The sequence below is a fragment of the Vombatus ursinus genome, unplaced genomic scaffold (genome assembly GCF_900497805.2).
Source record: "Vombatus ursinus unplaced genomic scaffold, bare-nosed wombat genome assembly UNPS02011431.1, whole genome shotgun sequence".
NCBI classification, from domain to species: domain Eukaryota; kingdom Metazoa; phylum Chordata; class Mammalia; order Diprotodontia; family Vombatidae; genus Vombatus; species Vombatus ursinus.
The window spans coordinates 5,620,155-5,638,820 of NW_020951209.1; the positions used below are offsets into that span (position 1 = coordinate 5,620,155).

The 18,666-nt window shown below is 37.6% G+C and overlaps 1 protein-coding gene across 1 annotated transcript in view; it reads left to right on the forward strand.

Moving 5' to 3' along the window:
* Positions 1-6,237: 6,237 nt before the first annotated feature.
* Positions 6,238-18,666, forward strand: part of PARP11 (poly(ADP-ribose) polymerase family member 11) — a 30,973-nt gene continuing 18,544 nt past the window's right edge. The window contains 7 exon segments of the mRNA XM_027856475.1: positions 6,238-6,252; positions 6,254-6,533; positions 6,536-6,600; positions 6,602-6,701; positions 6,704-6,756; positions 17,322-17,453; positions 18,058-18,178. Coding sequence (XP_027712276.1) covers positions 6,238-6,252; positions 6,254-6,533; positions 6,536-6,600; positions 6,602-6,701; positions 6,704-6,756; positions 17,322-17,453; positions 18,058-18,178 — 766 coding nt within the window.

Consider the following 18,666-nt stretch of genomic DNA (forward strand, 5'->3'; position numbering starts at 1 on the left):
GTAGATCAATGGTTTGGACTTATTAGTTTTTTTCCAGGCTTTTAAAGGTACATGGTCAATAATTCCTTTGTCTGTTCTCATTCATTAATATGAGCATTCAAATTAACCTGTATACCAAAAATCTTGGTATGCTCTTTATTGTTTTCTTTAATATGGCTATTATTTCCATGATTTGTTCTGTGACTCACTTTTCAGTATAACATTATCTAGTTTACATTTAAATCTGTATCCTTTATATTTTCCTTATTGATTCCAATTTTATTGCATAAAGTTCTACAAAGTTTGTATTTAAAACTTGCCTTGCATTCTTTCTTCCCTAGATCAACTTTTTAAAGGTGCTAAAAAGTCAATTGTAAAGATTCCCATTCAATAATCAATAAAGATCTATCATGTCACTTTCCTAATATGATTTTCAGATTCTTAATTTTTCTTATTTACCTTTCTTTTTGTGTCTAAGTCAGAAAGCTGTACATTGAAGTCCTCAACAATTATTACCTTACTATTTAGGTCTTCTTATAATTAAAATAATGATTCTTTTAAGTATTTTTAGCTTCGATGCCATTTGATGGATACATGTTTAATTTAATATTATTTTATACTTTTAGGCTTAATGCTTTATCCTCTTACCTGCACATACTTTTCTGTTACCTTGTCTGAGATCATAGATTTAGAGTTAAGGTGATCCTTGAGATTACTAGTCCAACTCCCCTTATTTTATAGCATCTTCATACCCATTACATTGATGTACCACAATTTACTTAACTGTTCATAATCAATGGACATCTACTTGGCTTCCAGTTCTTTGCTACCACAAAAAGTGATGCTATGAATAATTTTTACATGGGTTATGAGTGTATATTCTGTGTTGGCCACTTTGGTAAAATATGCACACATGTGTGTATATATATATGTACTTATAGATATACATACACCATATATATGTATGTATATATACACATACATGCACTATGTGTGTGTATCAGAGGGATCTTTGGATATGGGGATTTTAAAAGTATAATATAAAATTGATTACTATGTTCAAAGCACTGAGGATGCAAATAAAAATATAAGAAATCACTGCTTTCAAGTAGCTCACATTCTAATGGAGGAGATAATATGTATAGAAGGTTTCAGCTAGGAGGAAGATGGAATTGTCCATAGGGTTCATGGGCAAAGCAGCCTTTTCTTTAATGCCATTTCCACTTATAAAATCATATCAGATTCTGATGTTGAACCATTTGACAGCATCAAGGACTTTGGTGACAAGAATGTTCTTTTTTTCTCTTTAGTGTTGTTGTTCAGTCATATCTGATTCTTGTGACTCCATTTGGGGTTTTCTTGGCTAAGATACTGGAGAGGTTTGCCATTTTCTTCTCCAACTCGTTTTACAGATAAGAAGATTGAGTTGCCCAGGGTCACATAGCTAGTGTCTGAGGCAGGATTTGAACTCATAAAGATGAGTCATCCTGATTCCAAGCCCAGTGCTCGATCCACTTGGTCACTTAGCAGACCCCTTCTTTAGTAGCAGTAACTAAAGAATCTACAGAAATATTTGCCATGTCTCATCCCCTTTGGGATCATGCCCAGATGATGATTGTAGGACCTAATCTGGAAGCTCTGCTATTCCCAAAGCTCTTGCATTCATGGTCCCACATCTAGCTGGATGTGAAGGGAGGATGTAACTGAGATGGTTTTTCCAATACCAATGTATGGCTGTGAGAATTGGACTATAAGGAAAGCTGAGTGCTGCAGAGTCAATGCTTTTGAATTGTGGTACTGAAGAAGAATTTTGAGAATCTCTTGGATAGCAAGTAGATCAAATCAGTCAATGCTTAAATTAATTCAGGCTATTCACTGGAAGGTCAAATACTGAAGCTTAAATACTTTTCCTGAGAAGATGGGACTCATTGGAAAAGCCCCTGATGTTGGGAAAGATGGAAGGCAAAAGGAAAAGGGAATAGTAGAGGATGAGATGGATAGATAGTATTATTGAAACAATGAACCTACCAGATTGGGTAAAATGATGGAAGGGGAAAGTGACCAATGTTGGAGGGGATGTGGAAAAATTGGGACACTAATTCATTGTTGGTGGAATTGTGAACTGATCCAATCATTTTGTAGAGCAATCTGGAATTATGCTTGAAGAGTTAATACCCTATACCTTTTGATCCTAGGTCTATTTCCAAAGATGATTAGGGAGAAAAGAAAAGAACCTATATGTTCTAAAATGTTTATAGTAGCTCTTTTTGGTGGTAAAGAACTGGAAATTGCAGGGATAGCCATCAATTGGGGAATGGCTGAACAAGTTTATATGATTGTGATGGAATACTATCATACTAGAAGAAATGATGAGCTCAATGATTTTTAGAAAAACATAGAAAGACTTGTAGGAAATAATGAGCAAAACGCGCAGAACCAAGAGAACATTGCATACAATAACAATATTGTTGTAAGAACAACTTTGAGCAAATATGTTATTTTGACTGTTATAAATACTCAAATTAACTATAAAGGACATATGAAGAAAGACATCTGCATCCAAAGAAAGAACTAATAGAAGTGTGTATAGAACAAGTTTACACATACATATGCATATGTGTGTATATATATGTATATGTGTGTGTGTATCTATACATATACACACATGCACACACAAATATATATTTGTGTCTAATGGTAGCTATGGGGAGGAAGAAAAAAGAAAAAAGAAATTTTCATAATAATTTTGTTGTATATTTGAAAGGAATAGCAAGTTGCACATAATAGATTTGCAGTTTCATATATAATCATCTTTTTCATTGTACTATGTTATGGAAATGCTTGTTTTATTTCTTAAATTAAAAATAAAAGAAATTTTAAAAAAGAAATAATGAAAATGAATTTGAACTTGGATATACTTCGAGTTACTGGCCTGGTGTGCTATGGTCCATGGGGTCATGGAGAGTTAGACACGACTGAATGATTGAACAACATGCTAAGGGAGTGGTGGCACTCCAACTTGCCTGATCTATGTTCCCTCCCATCTTTTTCCCAGGGTGCCCTGATGCTTTAGTTAAACAGATCTGCTTGCCTTGCTGGTGTCAGTTGGTAAGTAATTGGTGGGGAAGACAGGCTTTCTCTACAAGGATTGCCATACCAATAATAGCTATAGGGGCTGGGCTAGGACAGGTAGTTTGAATGCTGCTCTTTTCAGGGCTCTTGAGATCATTTGCCTGTCTGTGGTAGTTAGTAGTTACTGTTGGTTGTGGAGAGGAAGTTGTGATCCTTCTCCACAATGATTGCTCCCCTCAGTGATGGTTGTGGGGGTCAGACTGGGAGTGCAGCTGGTAGTGTGGGAGCACTGTTATTGCCAAGGCTCTTAGGTTCAGAGTCCCAGACCATTTCCACTGAGGTCCAAGAGAAGGTGGTGGTGGTGGCCTGACTTGCCCAGTACATGCTGCCTCCTGTGTTTCCCCTAGTGTGCCCAACTGCCCCATAGGTGGCAGTTGGTTGGCAGTGGATGGAGATGGCTAGATTCTTCTCCACCAACAGTATTAATGTGCCTGTTTCTGTAGCCCTTCCAACATTGATCCTTCTCATCTTTTGTCATCTTCCTAAATTTGCTATGTATGAAGTAAAACTTCAGTTTGCTTTAATTTGAATTTCTTATTGTTAATGATTTGAAGCAACCTTTCATATGTTTTTTTTTCATATTTTTCTATTCTCTTAACTATTCATATCCTTTGAACATATCCATTGGAAAATTGTTTTTCATTTTTTATATCTGTTAATTCCCTTTGCATCTTGTATATCAGACTCTTATCAGAGAGAGATGTTCAATGCAAAGATATCTTTTTCCTCCTAATCCACAGCTCACCTACCTTTCTAGCTTCTTTGATTTTGTTCATGGGCAAACCAAATTGAAAGTGGGAATGATGAAAACAAATTGTTAAGTATTAAAATTCTCTAAAATTATTTGACATTTTCATTGTTTACTTATTTAATGTTTATTTTACCTATGCAGGGTTATGCCTTCTGATCTTGTGGCTTCAATTGAAATTATTCTTTATCTGGTATATACTTATTTTTTTTCTGAGTTTTCAGGTTGCTATGTTTGGTAAACATAACTACTCTGTCATTCTGCTGGTCATATGATCTCATTCATTTTTTTAAAAAGCATCTAACTTAATAAGCCAATACACACCCTTAAAGGTGCTATTTCAACAAGGTACCTGCCATGCATATAAGCTTATTATACAAGCTTCCTTGATGCAACTACAGAGAAAATTTTATTCAATGATCCTCTGATATCAGCATCAAATGAGACATAAAATAGGGAAATGTTTCCTAAAAGTGCTTATGACCTGTGCAGGGTTCAAATGGAATAGATATTCCCCGTACATGGTGAAGTCCCCCAGATTATCCTATTTGTAAATGACATACAGATAGAATCAAGTCCCGGTATTATAGAATCTTTTAAATGAGATTTACAACTGTTTAAAAGAGATAGGCTTTCTTCATTTATTTGGAAAACCAAACGGTTGAAGAATGCCTATTTTCCAATCTGTGACATGCATTTAGAAGAGCAGCCCATTGAGTTAGGCTATTAGCACATATATCTTAGGTAGGCAATACAGTGAGACAATGAGCTGAACGCAGAATTCAGTTGGAGTGGGCTGCATTACAGCTGGCAAATTCTGCAGCATTTCCAACAATCTCATACTGCTCCCTGATCCAAAAACTCATCTTTTAACACTAATCTGAAGATAAAATAATATGAGCCTTCTTTGTGAGATTCAGATTTTTTTTTTTTTAATTTAGTATGCTTTAAAGTGAGCCTTAATCCAATCAGGCTCTGTGTTGGGTGATTTTGCCGTTCTAACACACAACCACCTGGAACATGTAATTCAAAGATTTTTCCCCCAAATAAGCCTCTCTCTTGGCCTCCAGTACTGTGGCAACATGTAGTCCACAAATATCCCTTTACATGGGTATGATGAAAAAATAATCCGTTAAAAAAAACCACTTAAATGTCATTTAAGCAGGTGACAGGATAAATTTTTTGTTAGTACTGAAATACGTGTCAGATAGGTATGGGGGGGAATTACCTCTCAATTTAATTCAACAGATATTAAGTGCTTGCTTTGTATAGAGAGCACTTGCTAGGTGCTAGGAATCACCTAAAAATCAGAGGAGACATGAACCCTGCCTTTTTGGACATTGCAGCATAAAAGGAAGAAAAAAAAAACACAAATAACCGCAATACACACTATGACATCTCCTTTTCCCCCCCTTTTTCCCCCATAACTGGGAAAATAAAATGTCAGCATCCCCAAAGGGATAGTCATGGCGATGAGTGGGGATGGTGACTTGTTGAGATTAAAGACGTGAAGAAGGTCGGTGGGCAGAGACGGTCCAATGAAAACCCTGGAAACAGCATAGAGAGATCGAAGAAGCCTATAGATTTGCCCGTCTGGTTGGAGAACCTGGGGGGGGGGGATCGGATCGCGCAAGCTATTCGAAAAGGACCTGAGGAATGACAGGAAGAAGGAGGGGGGTGGGGAGAGGGAAAGGGAGGGAACGAGCGAGAGAAAGGCGCCACCACACTTTCCTGCTCCAGGCAGCAGGTAGCAAGAGACCTAGATCGGAGCTGCGAGAGGAGCCTTCCACCGAAAAGCAAGGAGCCCTCCAACGTGGGACAGTAAGTGACCCTGGGGATGGACATATTTCTTAGAAAGGAAGGGTTGTCATTCTAGAATTTCCAGGCTTTTGTTTCCCTGCTCGTAACTTTCCTCAGGGACGTCGTGAAGGAGCCGTCAGCCTGCCTGGACAGATAGATCAGGGGTCTCTCTGAATGCAAATTTCCCCAGAATAGGGGATGGGAGTGGGGAGGTAGCAGGGGGTGCTCAAACGCCCCCCAAAATTTCCTTCTCTGGAAAACGAGGTGTTGCATTGGCTTGATGGCCTCGGAGAGGTTTCTCTCGATTGCAGCCCTCGATCCTAAAACCTAAGCCTACGAGCCTAAAATCCCATCCGTGGTAGCGGATCCCTTAGGTCGTGAGAGCATCTGACCCGAGGATCCCGCAGAAGGGACGTGGGGGGGGGGCGAAGACGGAGATGGAGATTCCCGATTCCCAAGGGCTGGGAGGCCCAGATAGGAAGGTCTTCTCCGACCCGGGAAGAATCCTCAGAGACCGTGGTGTTCGAGATGGGTTTTTTACTGGACGGGTTGGAATTCCTCCGAAAGGGGGGAAGATAATGGGACCTTTATTGAGGCATCCTGCGCACCCCCCGGCCGAAATCATTCATTATTGAAGGCGGCGGCCTCGGGCGGCCTTCGGAGATCATCGGCCTACACCTCCCCCGGCCTGTCCTAAGCTTTCTGAGGGCAGGGGTTGCTACCCTTCAGGAGGGTAGGAGGTGTCTGCAGAGGCCGGGCTGGTGGCCGGGCCGGGCGGGGCGGGGCGGCTGGGGTGAGGAGGCTCCCCGGGTCACCTCCCTCTCCCGCCCCGCCCCGCGGCCGCCCCCGGCGGGCGGGCGGGTGGGTGGAGGGGGGCGTGGCTCCGGGGTGGCCGGAAGTCGGAAGTGTGGCCAGTAGGCGAAAGTGGCTGCAGTTGCCGCCGGGGTTGGCGGCAGTCGCGGGGGTGGGTTGCCTCCGACAAACCGCCCATCGATCCCTGCGAGGGCCCTCCGGAAAGCCACCGCCGGCTTCACTACCCCGTTCCCCCGGGGGGCGGCTCTCCCGTTCCGTCCTCCATCATGTGGGAGGCGAATCCGGTGAGTGGCAGGGCGGGGCAGGGCGGGGCGGGGCGGGGCGGCGCGGCACTGTGACTGGGTGCGAGAGGGGCGGGGGAGCCTTCGAATTCCCGCCCCCCCCTCCTCCCTGGGCCCGGCCTCGAGTTCCGCGTGCGAAGGGCCCGCGCCCCGGGAGCCTCGCCTGCCGCGCCCCGCCAAGCGCTGTCGCTGTCCTTGTCCCTCCGGCCCCGCAGCGTAGGGGTCAGTGCCGGGGGCGGGGAGGGGGGGCGGACGGGCTCGGGCTCCTCCCTCTCCTCTGCTGGCGATCTGCCGCAGAGGGGCTTCTTGCTCCCTTTGTTGTCCCCGCTCCCCCAACCCCTCTGGGGCTCGGACCCTGAAAAGAGAACCGGGATCAAATCCCGAATCTGCCATTTTTTAGCGGGCGACTATGGGCGAAACGTGTAATTTTCCCGGGCTTCCATTTTCTCGTGTGTAAAGTGAGGTGTTGCATTAGGTGGCCTTTAAAGGCCCCTTCCGGCTCTAAATTGGTGATTTTACCTCTCGTCTCTCTCCACCCTGAAAAATGGACCCCTCCCACTGCTGGATTTGCAATCCCCCTTGCCCCCTCCCACGGCTGGATTTTCAATCCCCCTTGTTCCTTCCACAGCTGAATTTTCTATCTCCAACCCCATCCCCCACCCCTCAGCTCACCTAAGGCTTGCGTTGTTCTTGGTTCATTCGTTCAGTCGTGCCGAGTAGAGACTAGACCATAAGACGTTAGGCCCTTAAGGAAAGCTAGAAGGGATTTTAGAGGTTCAACATTCTCACGTTATAAAGGGGGAAACTGGATGCCTGAGGTGAAGTCAGCTAGTGTTCATTAAATGCCTACTATGTGCCAGGCACTGTGCTAAGTGACGTTTTACTGAAAGTTATACATTAAGTAGAAAAATCAGGACTGAAGAACCCAGGTCTGTCCACTCCAGCTTGGGCCCGAAAAGCTAAGGTCTCGTCTTCTCCACAATCAGTCACCTGAAAAGAAGATATTACCCCTGCGACATAGTAAGATTTTTATTTGGTAGTGAAAAGAGGCCATAAATTTGCTTTAGGGCAAAAATTTCTTTTTGCAACAGAAGGGAGAAGCTGTTTGTCTTTCAGCTTTTAGATGAAACATTTCTAGGGTTTTTTTCTTTTCCTATGTCACTTAAGATCTGTAAAGTACCATTTGCAAGTACTCTGCTCTGGTCCTCTTGATTTTGTTTATATGTCTTCTATATACCTTCTACATTTTTCTATAATTTTCTTTTCTTTTTGCATTTATTTTAAATACTATATTTTAAAAAAAGGTTTCCATAGGCTAAAAACAAAACAAAATGCAGTAATCTTGTTATTGACATAGAAATCTAATGACATGACCAAAGTCGAGAAATACTGCTTGCTGAGTTTATACCAAAATGACAAGGTGCCCCTAGTTTAAAAAAAAAAAAAGTCCAACTAATATGTATTTATTTTGATACTCTGTTTACACACTATCATTAACTTCTCTGATAGAACCTATTATACTTCCTCACACACCCACACCCAGGTTTATGTGATGTTTCTACTAAAGTGAGACAACTGTATCAAGAAATTCCACCTCCTTGTTAGCTTTATCAAATAGGAGAATTATCTGGTGTGTTGGACAAGATTTGTTGATTTGTTATTATGATTTTATCCCAGTATGTTATCTAGTAATTATTTTCTCAAATATTTTTAGCTGTGTACTTATAATTCTGTAATATCAAACCTTCTTTGGCTAAGAGTATGCCATTTTTATCAGTTATTTTGCCTATTAGATAAACCTCAGTAGATGCTCTGTTCAGTTGTTTCAGTAATCAAAATATATCTGAACCGGGCATTCTTATTTTTTTTATTAAAACCATCAGTGAATATATTATATATATTTTGGTTATTTTCCCACTGTCCTGTCACCCTTTTTAAGATACAAATTGTTAATGAAAATGAGCTTTATTATGTCAGCTAATAAATAATATACAAAGATGCACATGACAGTTTTAGTCATTTATCCATATTTTAAAAAAAAAATCATTCTATGGCAAACTCAAGACCTGACATCTAACAATCTTCAGAAAAGGCTACAAGTCTGTAGAAAAGTAATTATCTGGGTTCTTAATTCTTTTAATAGGCTGATCAGTCCTTTCTATTTAAAACTCATGAATTTTAAATTGACTTCAAAGCATGATCATGCAAATGCTCACATACCAACAAAACAAAACAAAACCCAAGTAGGGTCTCTATCATGTAGCACTAACTGGGAGATACCAAACTGCCAGTGAAACATGAAGTTTGCATTAACTCATGAAAAAAAAAATCCTTAAGTGTTATTGGAAATTCTGGAAAATGTGCAAAGAACTACAGTTTGGGTGATGTTTTAAGTGTACTCAAAGGAAGAAAATATTTTGGGCAGGTTAGCAAGGCAGTAAACTATACTTTGAAGTGATGTAAACAGAGTTTTCTACATGTAGTTTCTGGTCTCAGTGGTTTAAAAAAAAAGTAACCTATGTTGATCCTAACTAGTTATAAGTATATTATTATATATTTGCATTATAAGTAGTTAACTACTGCAAAATTGTCTTTTCTCCTATTCTTATAGAAAGTATGGTAGGGATGGGAGAAAGAAAAGAGGAAAGAACCTAAACTTTTAGAACATTCAAAATAAGGAATTCATATGAATGTTTTGAAAATCACCAGAGGAATAAGTGTTACTCTTTCTTCTTCATAAGGAAATAGAAAACTTTGAAAGTGAAATAGAAGGCTAGTGAGATCTTACATTCCATTTAGTTTCTGCCAGGCATTTTTGAACTAATCCTCTAGCATGAATGGTGGTGCCTTGTTTTAGCCTCTCCACGGTCCTCTCCATGGCACTTTTGCTCCCTACATATGTGGGTCTGTTCTCTTTCCCTAGCTCTTCCAGGTACAGCTAAAAATTCTTCCCCCTCCCCCCAAATACATGTAAAAACAAATTTAATATTCATTTTTTAAGTTTTGAGTTCCAAATTTTCTCCCTCCTAAGACTGTAAGCAGTTGGACATGTTATACATATACAATCATGTAAAACATTTCCATATTAGTCATTTTGTGAAAGAAAATTTAAACCAAAAAGAAAGTGGAAAAAAATAATGTGCTTCTGTCTATATTCAGAATTCATAAGTTCTTTCTCTGTAAGTAGATAGCTTTTTTTTTCATCAGGAGTCCTTCGGGATTGTCTGGAATCATTGTATTGCTGAGAACAGTTAAGCATTCACAGTTGTTCATCATACAGTATTTCTGTTACTGTGTACAATGTTCTCCCAGTTCTGCTCACTTCACTCTGCATCGGTTCGTGTCTTTCCAAGTTTTTTTTTTCTTCTGAAATTATCCTGTTCCTCATTTCTTATAGCACAATAATATTTCATTACAATCAAATACCACAACTTGTCCAGCCATTCCCCAATTGATGGACATCCCCTCAGTTTCCAATTCCTTGCCATCACAAAAAGAGCTGCCAGGAATATTTTTGTTCAAATAGGTCCTTTGGGATACAGACTCAGTAGTGGTGTTGCTGGATCAAAGGGTATGCACAGTTTGATTGCCCTTTGGGCATAGTTCCAAACTACTCTCCAGAATGGTCGGCTCAGTTCACAACTCCACTAAGTACTTTAGTGTCCTAGTTTTCCCACATCCTCTCCAACATTTATCGTTATCCTTTTCTGTCATATTGATAGCTGGAAGTTCTGCATATTTGCTTTGGGGTACCCGGCTGCTTCCTGTACCCTGAGTATAGCCTAGAGGTGGGAGTCCATAGCCATTGATTAGCTGTTGATACTGGGTGGATCATTCTGAGCTTTTGGAAGGAAAGTGGATGCTCCTCGCCTGACTCGGCGTGTGGGCATTCTAGTTGGACTTGTAAAATGTGCGGTGGGAAATGAGTGAATTCCACAAAGCTGGCAGCCGACTTTACGTGTCGCTGGGGGTGAGCAGATCCTGCGAAGTCTGTTGCCTGGCTGTCAGATACGTCCTGAAGGTTAGCAGATCCTGGAGCTCATGGACCCCGTGGACCCTAGCGGACCCCGCGGGATCGGCGGATCCTACGGATCACAGTCAAAGTTGGCAGGTCTTGACATGTGGTGGAGAGCCTCTATGGCCTGGCTCATCAGCCCACTTTTTTGTTTACGGCTCTGCTGGCACTGGTAAATATGGCCATCGTTTAAATTGACACTCGTAATGCAATATAGCTTCCATACATCACCGGGGAAGGGGAGCCACAAAGTTGAGAGAGCACAATCAGGGCGGTTGAGCGTCTGCGGATCGGCTGCGGATCGGCTGTGGATCTACGTCCCCCTCCATGACCCTGCCCCACACCTGTCTCATCACCTAAGATCTGTGTGAGAAATCTGCCTTCATTTTTTTCTAAATAAACTGGAATGTTATTTTCTTGCCGTCTGTTGATTACAGGACAAGTACTCTGTTAATGGTGGAGCGCCATCTCCAGGTATATAATTAATGTTATCTATTTGAACTTCACTGTAAAATCTTAATGATTTGTGGCAGACTTAGATTTTTCTTCCTTAAAGTCATATAAATATTCTAAACAAATATTAGATTTTATATTAACCTTTCAGTTATCCACATTTGTATTATCCATGGCAAAACTTTAACTTTATGCTGCCATTAACTATCATGTGACATACTTCCAGGCTGCTTCTACTCTTGTGCTTCAAGAAGGAAACAATGTTAGTATTAGCCTAAGCTTAAGATAATGTTTACTATTTTTTAAAAAATGAACAAAAAAACCCCAAACCAACACTACTCCAGAACATATTCAACATTTGTGGGGCTTGGGGCACAAGACCCCATTAATATGAAAAACCACAAATAACTCTAGACCCTACCCCAAATCTTTATTTTTAATAATTCTGATCATATGAATTTAACATACAAAACAAGTAGAACAACATACTGCACCAATAAAAAAAAGTTGCAGTTTCTATGAGAGATTAGTATTTTGCTTATGTAAAGCCGCAGTCTGCTTAAGGGATTTCCTTCTACAAAAGGGCACTTCGGAGAAAATTACCTGACTGCGTCTGGATGGTAGAGAGACAAAAAGGAGGTGTTCCCAAAGAGAAACTGAAACTTTTAACAAAATTTAACTGTTTATAATAAATTTATGTATGTATAATAATGGTAGTAAATTATAAAAATAATAGAATAATACGCAATATCTATGCATTCATGACTTAATAATTTTTTATTGTTCTCATTACATACTCCTATCATCTACAATTTTCCACAGTGCGCTGCAGATCTCTAAAAATTTCCATTTAATTATCGATGGCCAACCCATAAATTACCAAAACCAGGAATGTAAAACTCACAAATGTTGAGAGATGACTAATATATTCTAAAACCAAGTAGAAATTCTGATTTGTTTAGCCCTTCTATTAATCCAGATCATTGAGAATTAAATATTTGCAAAATCTCACTTGTGCATGGAACAGATCTCATGTATGCATAATTTGAGAACTCTCCTGGTTTCTGCCTTTGCCCCCTTAGTCCTAATAACATGCACATACAGTGTTGATTTAACATGACTTGTGCTAATGTTACTTTAACCCTGTTCATAGTCCCTGGCCTATGTTTAAAAAAAAAGTAACCCTTTGGAATGATTTTAATATGCAAAATCATTATTGACAAACATTTGCCTTGCAAGGGAACAAAATAGTCAAAGAGCAATAATTAAATTTTATCTTCTTACATTTTTTTCTTTCAAGACAGTATCATGAAATCTGTGGAGATTCTACATTCATGTTTTCCATGTAGGTAGTCTTTAAGCAGAAGACCAGGGACGAAGGTGTTGCTAAGCTGTCCATAGCAGCTAATATCACCAATTTTTATGTAGGCTTCTGGCTCCTCCTAGTATGGAAGCTTAAGGGCAGAAGAGAAGCAGTCCTTAGCTGATTCTGGCCAGTGTTCCTGCCCTTCAAAAAAAAAAAAATAGCTAAGTCTTCAGGGAAAGGCAAAAGCAGTTGCAATCTCTGCCTTTGCTCTGGAGGAAATGACTTCTCTTCATCTTGGCAATCGTTACTTGCAGGGGTTAAAAAGGGAGAATAACAAAATCTCTATTTTCACCAGTGAAAGATGCCATCCTTCTCTAGAAGGAGCCAACATTGCTCTCTTTTTGTAAATTAAATTTTCCATTAACTTTGAGCAACCATGTAAGTATTCAACTACATGAACAAGAACGAAAGTAAAAACACAGAAAACACAAAAATGTAAACATTTTATCTGCATACTTCATTTATTGATTCAGTCATTCAACAAGATTGTACTTTTTGTGATAGCTTTTCATTGACTGAGCAATGTGTTAAATGGATAAAAACACAAACAATAAAGCAGTCCCTACATTTGAATTTACATTCTATTGTTTTCCTGTTCTCCTTTCTTCATTCTTTATTAATTCATAGATATCTTCCAAAGGTTTTTTTATTCTTCATATTCATCATTTCTTATGACACAGTAATATTCTATTACATTAATGTACCACAGTTGTTTAGCCATTCCTCAGTCAATAAACAGCTATCACAAAAAGTGCTGATATGAATATTTTGATGTCTATAGGACGTTTCTGTCTCTAACCTTCTTGCAGTATGTACCTAGAAGTGAGATCTCTAGGTCAAAGTGTTCATCATGAATACTTTGAGAAAAAAACAAACAAACAGACTCTGAAGGTACATGGTGAGTACTGAATAACATCACAAAAAAAATTATTATATTTCAAAAGATAGGAAATGAGTCTTTCCTATTGTGAGAATTATTCCTGAATAAGCTATCTATGTAAAGTGAGACTACAGATTTATTAGAGCAAAGGTCAAAATTAATAAAAGCTAGAAGAAAGAATAGACATGGAGAGAAAACGATGTGCAATTAAAGCAAATCAAACCTGACTTATTTAAACAATTTTTTTACTTTGAATTATGGAACCTGGAGGAAAGAGTATTGATACTTATTATAACAGTTTTATAAGTTTGACCAATGTAAATCAGTTGTCATCACAAGAGGACCAAAAGAGCCTAAAAAGTAAACAGACGCTTAACATCCTGGCTAAGTGGAAAGTCACAGCAGCCAAGAGCAATAAGCATGATCTTAGAGTACAAACTCACTTTTGAAGTTGTACAGAGAAAGATAGTAGGAGATTAGGATTAGTGCTGCAACTCCCCCCCCCAAAAAAAAATTCAACAAGAAGCAGTAGTAGGAAAAATTAATTTAAAGAAAGCTTTGCAACATCAAATGAGATAAAATGTAATGCTTTGCAAGCTTTAAAGTCCTCAATAAATGGTAGTTATTGTTGTTGTTTATTATTATTGTTATGTCCTAAGAAAGCAAAATTATACCAAAGGCATTCAAGGATGAAATTGGAAAGATGATAAATAGATAAATGATAGAAAAATCTATAAGGATTTTTTAAATAACAAATTTCACTATCAAGTACAATGGAACTTATATTTGGATTCTTAACATCACTGAAGAATCAAAAATGGGAAAAACAGGTAAATGAGAAAACATGTGCAGAGAAGGTCTACGCTATAGGCAACACAAATTTGAGGATATTGAGAAATTAATTCTCAAGGTTTCTGAGAGTGGGGAAAGTATCAAAGGCTGCGCAAATATCTTGGAACTTTTTTGTTTTTTAAGGCAACCAAGAGGACACCAATACCTATTGAACTATCCCATCTCTATAAAATTTTTGTGACAGTTATCTCCCCAGATACAAAGATCAACTGTCATGAGAGTTTTAGAAGAGAATAGGCAGGCTTTTATGAACAGTATTCCACATCAGACCACATTTTGATCATCACACAATTGACTGCAAGATGTTAGGAAATGAAGATCCTTCTGTGCTCATTTTTCTACTGTAAAAATGCATAAAATCTAGTATTTAGCAACATTTTAAAACACCTGTCTTTTCTCAGTGCATCTTAAAAAAAATAAGTCTTACAAATATAAATGGGCCAACATGTACAGATGATTTAGTGGTGAACATCACTTCATCCCTTTTCATGCGTCTCAGAATTGCCTTAGACATTTCTGCCAAATAAATTAATAAGAGATTTACAACAACATGACACCTATTCCAAGCTACTTTTCGGGCTAATCTTTCATTTTGTTTACCATATTCCCACTATTACTTGTAGGAGAAAGAATATTGGGCAGGTTAACTTTATAGGAAAGAGGCTAATTATTTTATTAGCTCTTTGTATGACTGTACTGAGAATTGAGATTATATCAAAACTTTTTTTTAGTAAATTATAAATTACTATATAAAAAACTTAAAATTTTAAGTGGAGTCAGGGTTTAAAGGCTTTGAAATATTAATTAAATTTATATTTTAATAATTAATGGAAAGATACTATCTGCATCCAGAGAAAGAACTGATAAATAGAAGTATGTATAGAATAATTTTGTGCACATATACATACATACATACACACACATAAACCTATTTGTATCTAATGGTGGCCATCTCTAGGGTGGAGACAAGGGGAGGTAAGAAGAGAAATTTACATTATAACTTTGTTGTATATTTAAAAGGAATAACAAGTTGTACATAGTAGATTTGCAGTTTCATGTGCAATCATCCTTTTTATTATACTTTGTTATGAAAATACTTGCTTCCAGAAATTAAAAATAAAATAAAATTTAAAAAGTAATATAATAGGAATTAGTTCAAGAAAGTTGGTTAGTGTTTTGAATGAAGAAAAATACTTTCTGAATGAAAATCAGAAGAATGCAAGAGAGGTGTATGGTGGACGTGAACAAACTGCAACACGTTAAGAACAGAAGATTGTGAAGAAGAAATGTAAAAGATGTTATGTAAAATGATAAGTGAAAAATAAAATGAGCTGGTCATAGATGTAAGAGAGTAATAATTCACGGACAGCCTTTGAATACTTACTAACACAAGAGAACTTAAAACCCCCCTCCTGTCTCCAGTATATCGGATGTGGTGAATTTTAGGTAAGACACAGGCAAAAGTCCCATAGAATGGGTAGGCATTGATGTCTTATGATCTGCATTGTTGGAAAGAACAGCCACAGTGATGGGATCACAAATACTGTTTGAACATTTTGAGTATTTATATTCATCACTTCTTTAATTTATTGACTCATTCTCTAATAGTTGGATATATACATTATTTTCACCATTTTGGTATTACAATTAATGCTACTAGTAATATTTTCCTTTGTCTTTTGTCCTATCTGTAGGGTATAAATATTAGTATTATAAATAAATTTATATAAATGTTATGTTATATTTATAACATTACATATTAAATAATGCTATATGTAATATATTTATGTTATAGCATATTACAAATATAATAGGGTATAGTATTAGAATCATTGGAGGGAGAGGACAGAATAAACATTTATTATATGTAGCAGACAATGTGCTAAATACTTTACAAATATCTCATCCTACAACAACTCTTCGAGGTCGATGTTATAATTATCCCCATTTTACAGTTAAGGAAATTTAGGCAAAGGTTAAGTGACTTGCCCAGAGTCCCACTGCTAGTAAGTGTCTGAGGCTGGAATCTAACTCATGTCTTCCTGACTCCAGGCCCTAGCACTCTATCCATTGAACCACCTAACTAGTTCAAAGAGTGAGTATTTTTGTAACTCTTATTTTATGATTCCATATAATTTTCTAAAAAGAGCGAACCAATCAGAGTTCCACTAACAGCGTATTAACAGAAAGTTGACGCTAATCCAGGAAGAATACTATGGTTGTTTTGCGTGGAGAACAAATTACAAATTCAATTTTCTTCCTTTTCCTGTACTTTTTTCCATTCTTTTTCATTCCATTCTGTTCTGTTCCTTTCTTCGTCTTTATGAATTGTAAGATCACTGAAACAATGAACTCTAGTAGAGAAGAAAAGATATGGGAAAGTCCTAAAAGTTTACTATCCTGAACAATCAGTGACGGAATTTAAAGTGCTGACTGTGATAAATAGTGTCTGTTTAAACACTGAGCTAAATGGATCCAAATCTTAAATCCTTGATAGTTGTGTTGATTTTTGTCATGTAATATCTTAATTTTCTATAATTTTAAAATAGGACAAAACCCCTCCCAAACTTCTGCTTCCCTTCCTCTCCTATTCATTTCCTGAATTATTAGCACTTTGATTTTTATAGAAAAAAATTCATTTAAAAAATAATGATGGGCACTATTTTTTTTTTCATTGTTCAGATGCATTTGGTCTTAATTTACAACTGTGGATTCTTTTGGCAAAGTATAAAAACACGTTATAGTGGAAATTTTCTGGAAAGTATACCACTTATTGATATAATATATGATAAATTCATTTACCTGATTACTACCTACTATAACAATGAAATTTAACATTTAAAAATTTTTGTTTTAATTAGATAGACTAAATAGGTAGATACAAAAGCTTGAGTGGAAAAGACCCTTGAAATGAAATTCATTGCAAAGAAAAAAATTATCTTGACATGACATTTTTCAAATTGCTGGTCACTAAAGAAATACCTTTCTCTCTGACATTTCAGGCAATGTTTCACAGAGCTGCAGAAGAGTTCTGTTCGAAACCAAGCAACAATGGAATGAATGAGATGGACACATCAGATACTCAGTGGGGCTGGTTTTATTTGGCCGAATGTGGGAAGTGGCACATGTTTCAGGTATCTCCACTCCTCTTGTTTAGCAGAAGGGTTTTAGATTAGATATCAAAAGAGTTTCTGATTGAAAGACTTCCGGGAAAATTAGTGTGCGTGCAGTAGCTAATAGAAATTAAGAAATTAATGGAATAGAGTAATTTACCTAAAATAAATCTAATAAATGCTAACACTGTTTTTTATTGGAATTTTTGTTTTGGGAATCATAATGTTGATAAATTGGGGGCTCAACAGGTTTAGATTTTGTGAGTGAGTGAAATTTTTTGCATATCTGAATATGACTAGTTTGAACCACTCAGTAAGGTGATTTTGAAAAGTTTAATAATTTATTTTTTTCAACAGTTACACATCAAGAAAATTTTTAGCATTCAGTAAGATGATTTTAAAAAATATAAGATGGGGACAAAGGGTGCTTATAAAGGCTTTTCTTGAAATTAAAATACAATTTTCTTTTTTGTTAATGTGGCATACCCCTGAAATATGGGATGTTAGCACAGATGACCTGAGGCCTTTATTATTTGCTTTATCTCTAAGATTGTAGTAGTGTCTCTTTGGCCAAACTATTGACTTGTTCATCTAGTAAAATAAAACTTTCTGGTTTGTTTTGAAGCCGGACACCAACATTCAGTGTTCCGTTAGCAGTGAGGATATTGAAAAAAGCTTCAAGGAAAACCCAATTGGTTCCATTTCTTTTACTACTTCCAAATACAGCTACAAGTTGGACTTCTCAGGTATATTTCTTCCCTAATGATTGTGTTCATATAGCATTCATATTGATGAGGTAAAGTCCACAAGAGTAAGAATTTCATAATAAACTAGTCTAATTGCAAAATAGTGAAATGTTTATGGTAATATGCAAAATATGAAGAAAAACTGCAGTGTTTAATAATATCTAATTAATAGTGACTTAATTTCTTGATGGATAGAATCTAAGAGTTCGAAGGGACTTCAGAGTTTCCAGCCTCTGTGGAACATAGTATCTCCCAAGGCAGTTTATTCTATTTTGGACAGCTCTAATTGCTAGGCCATTCTTCCTTCTTTTAAGCTGAAATCTGTCTCCTTATTGATCTAAAATCTGCCTCTTAAAGCACAGTATGTAAACATTTTCACATATTAATAGATATTGATATGTATAGATTGTAATATACTTTGAATTCATGTAGTGCCACACTTTTGCTCATCCTCCCAGCATCCTTCAGGAGCGAGAGCAAAATCAGGA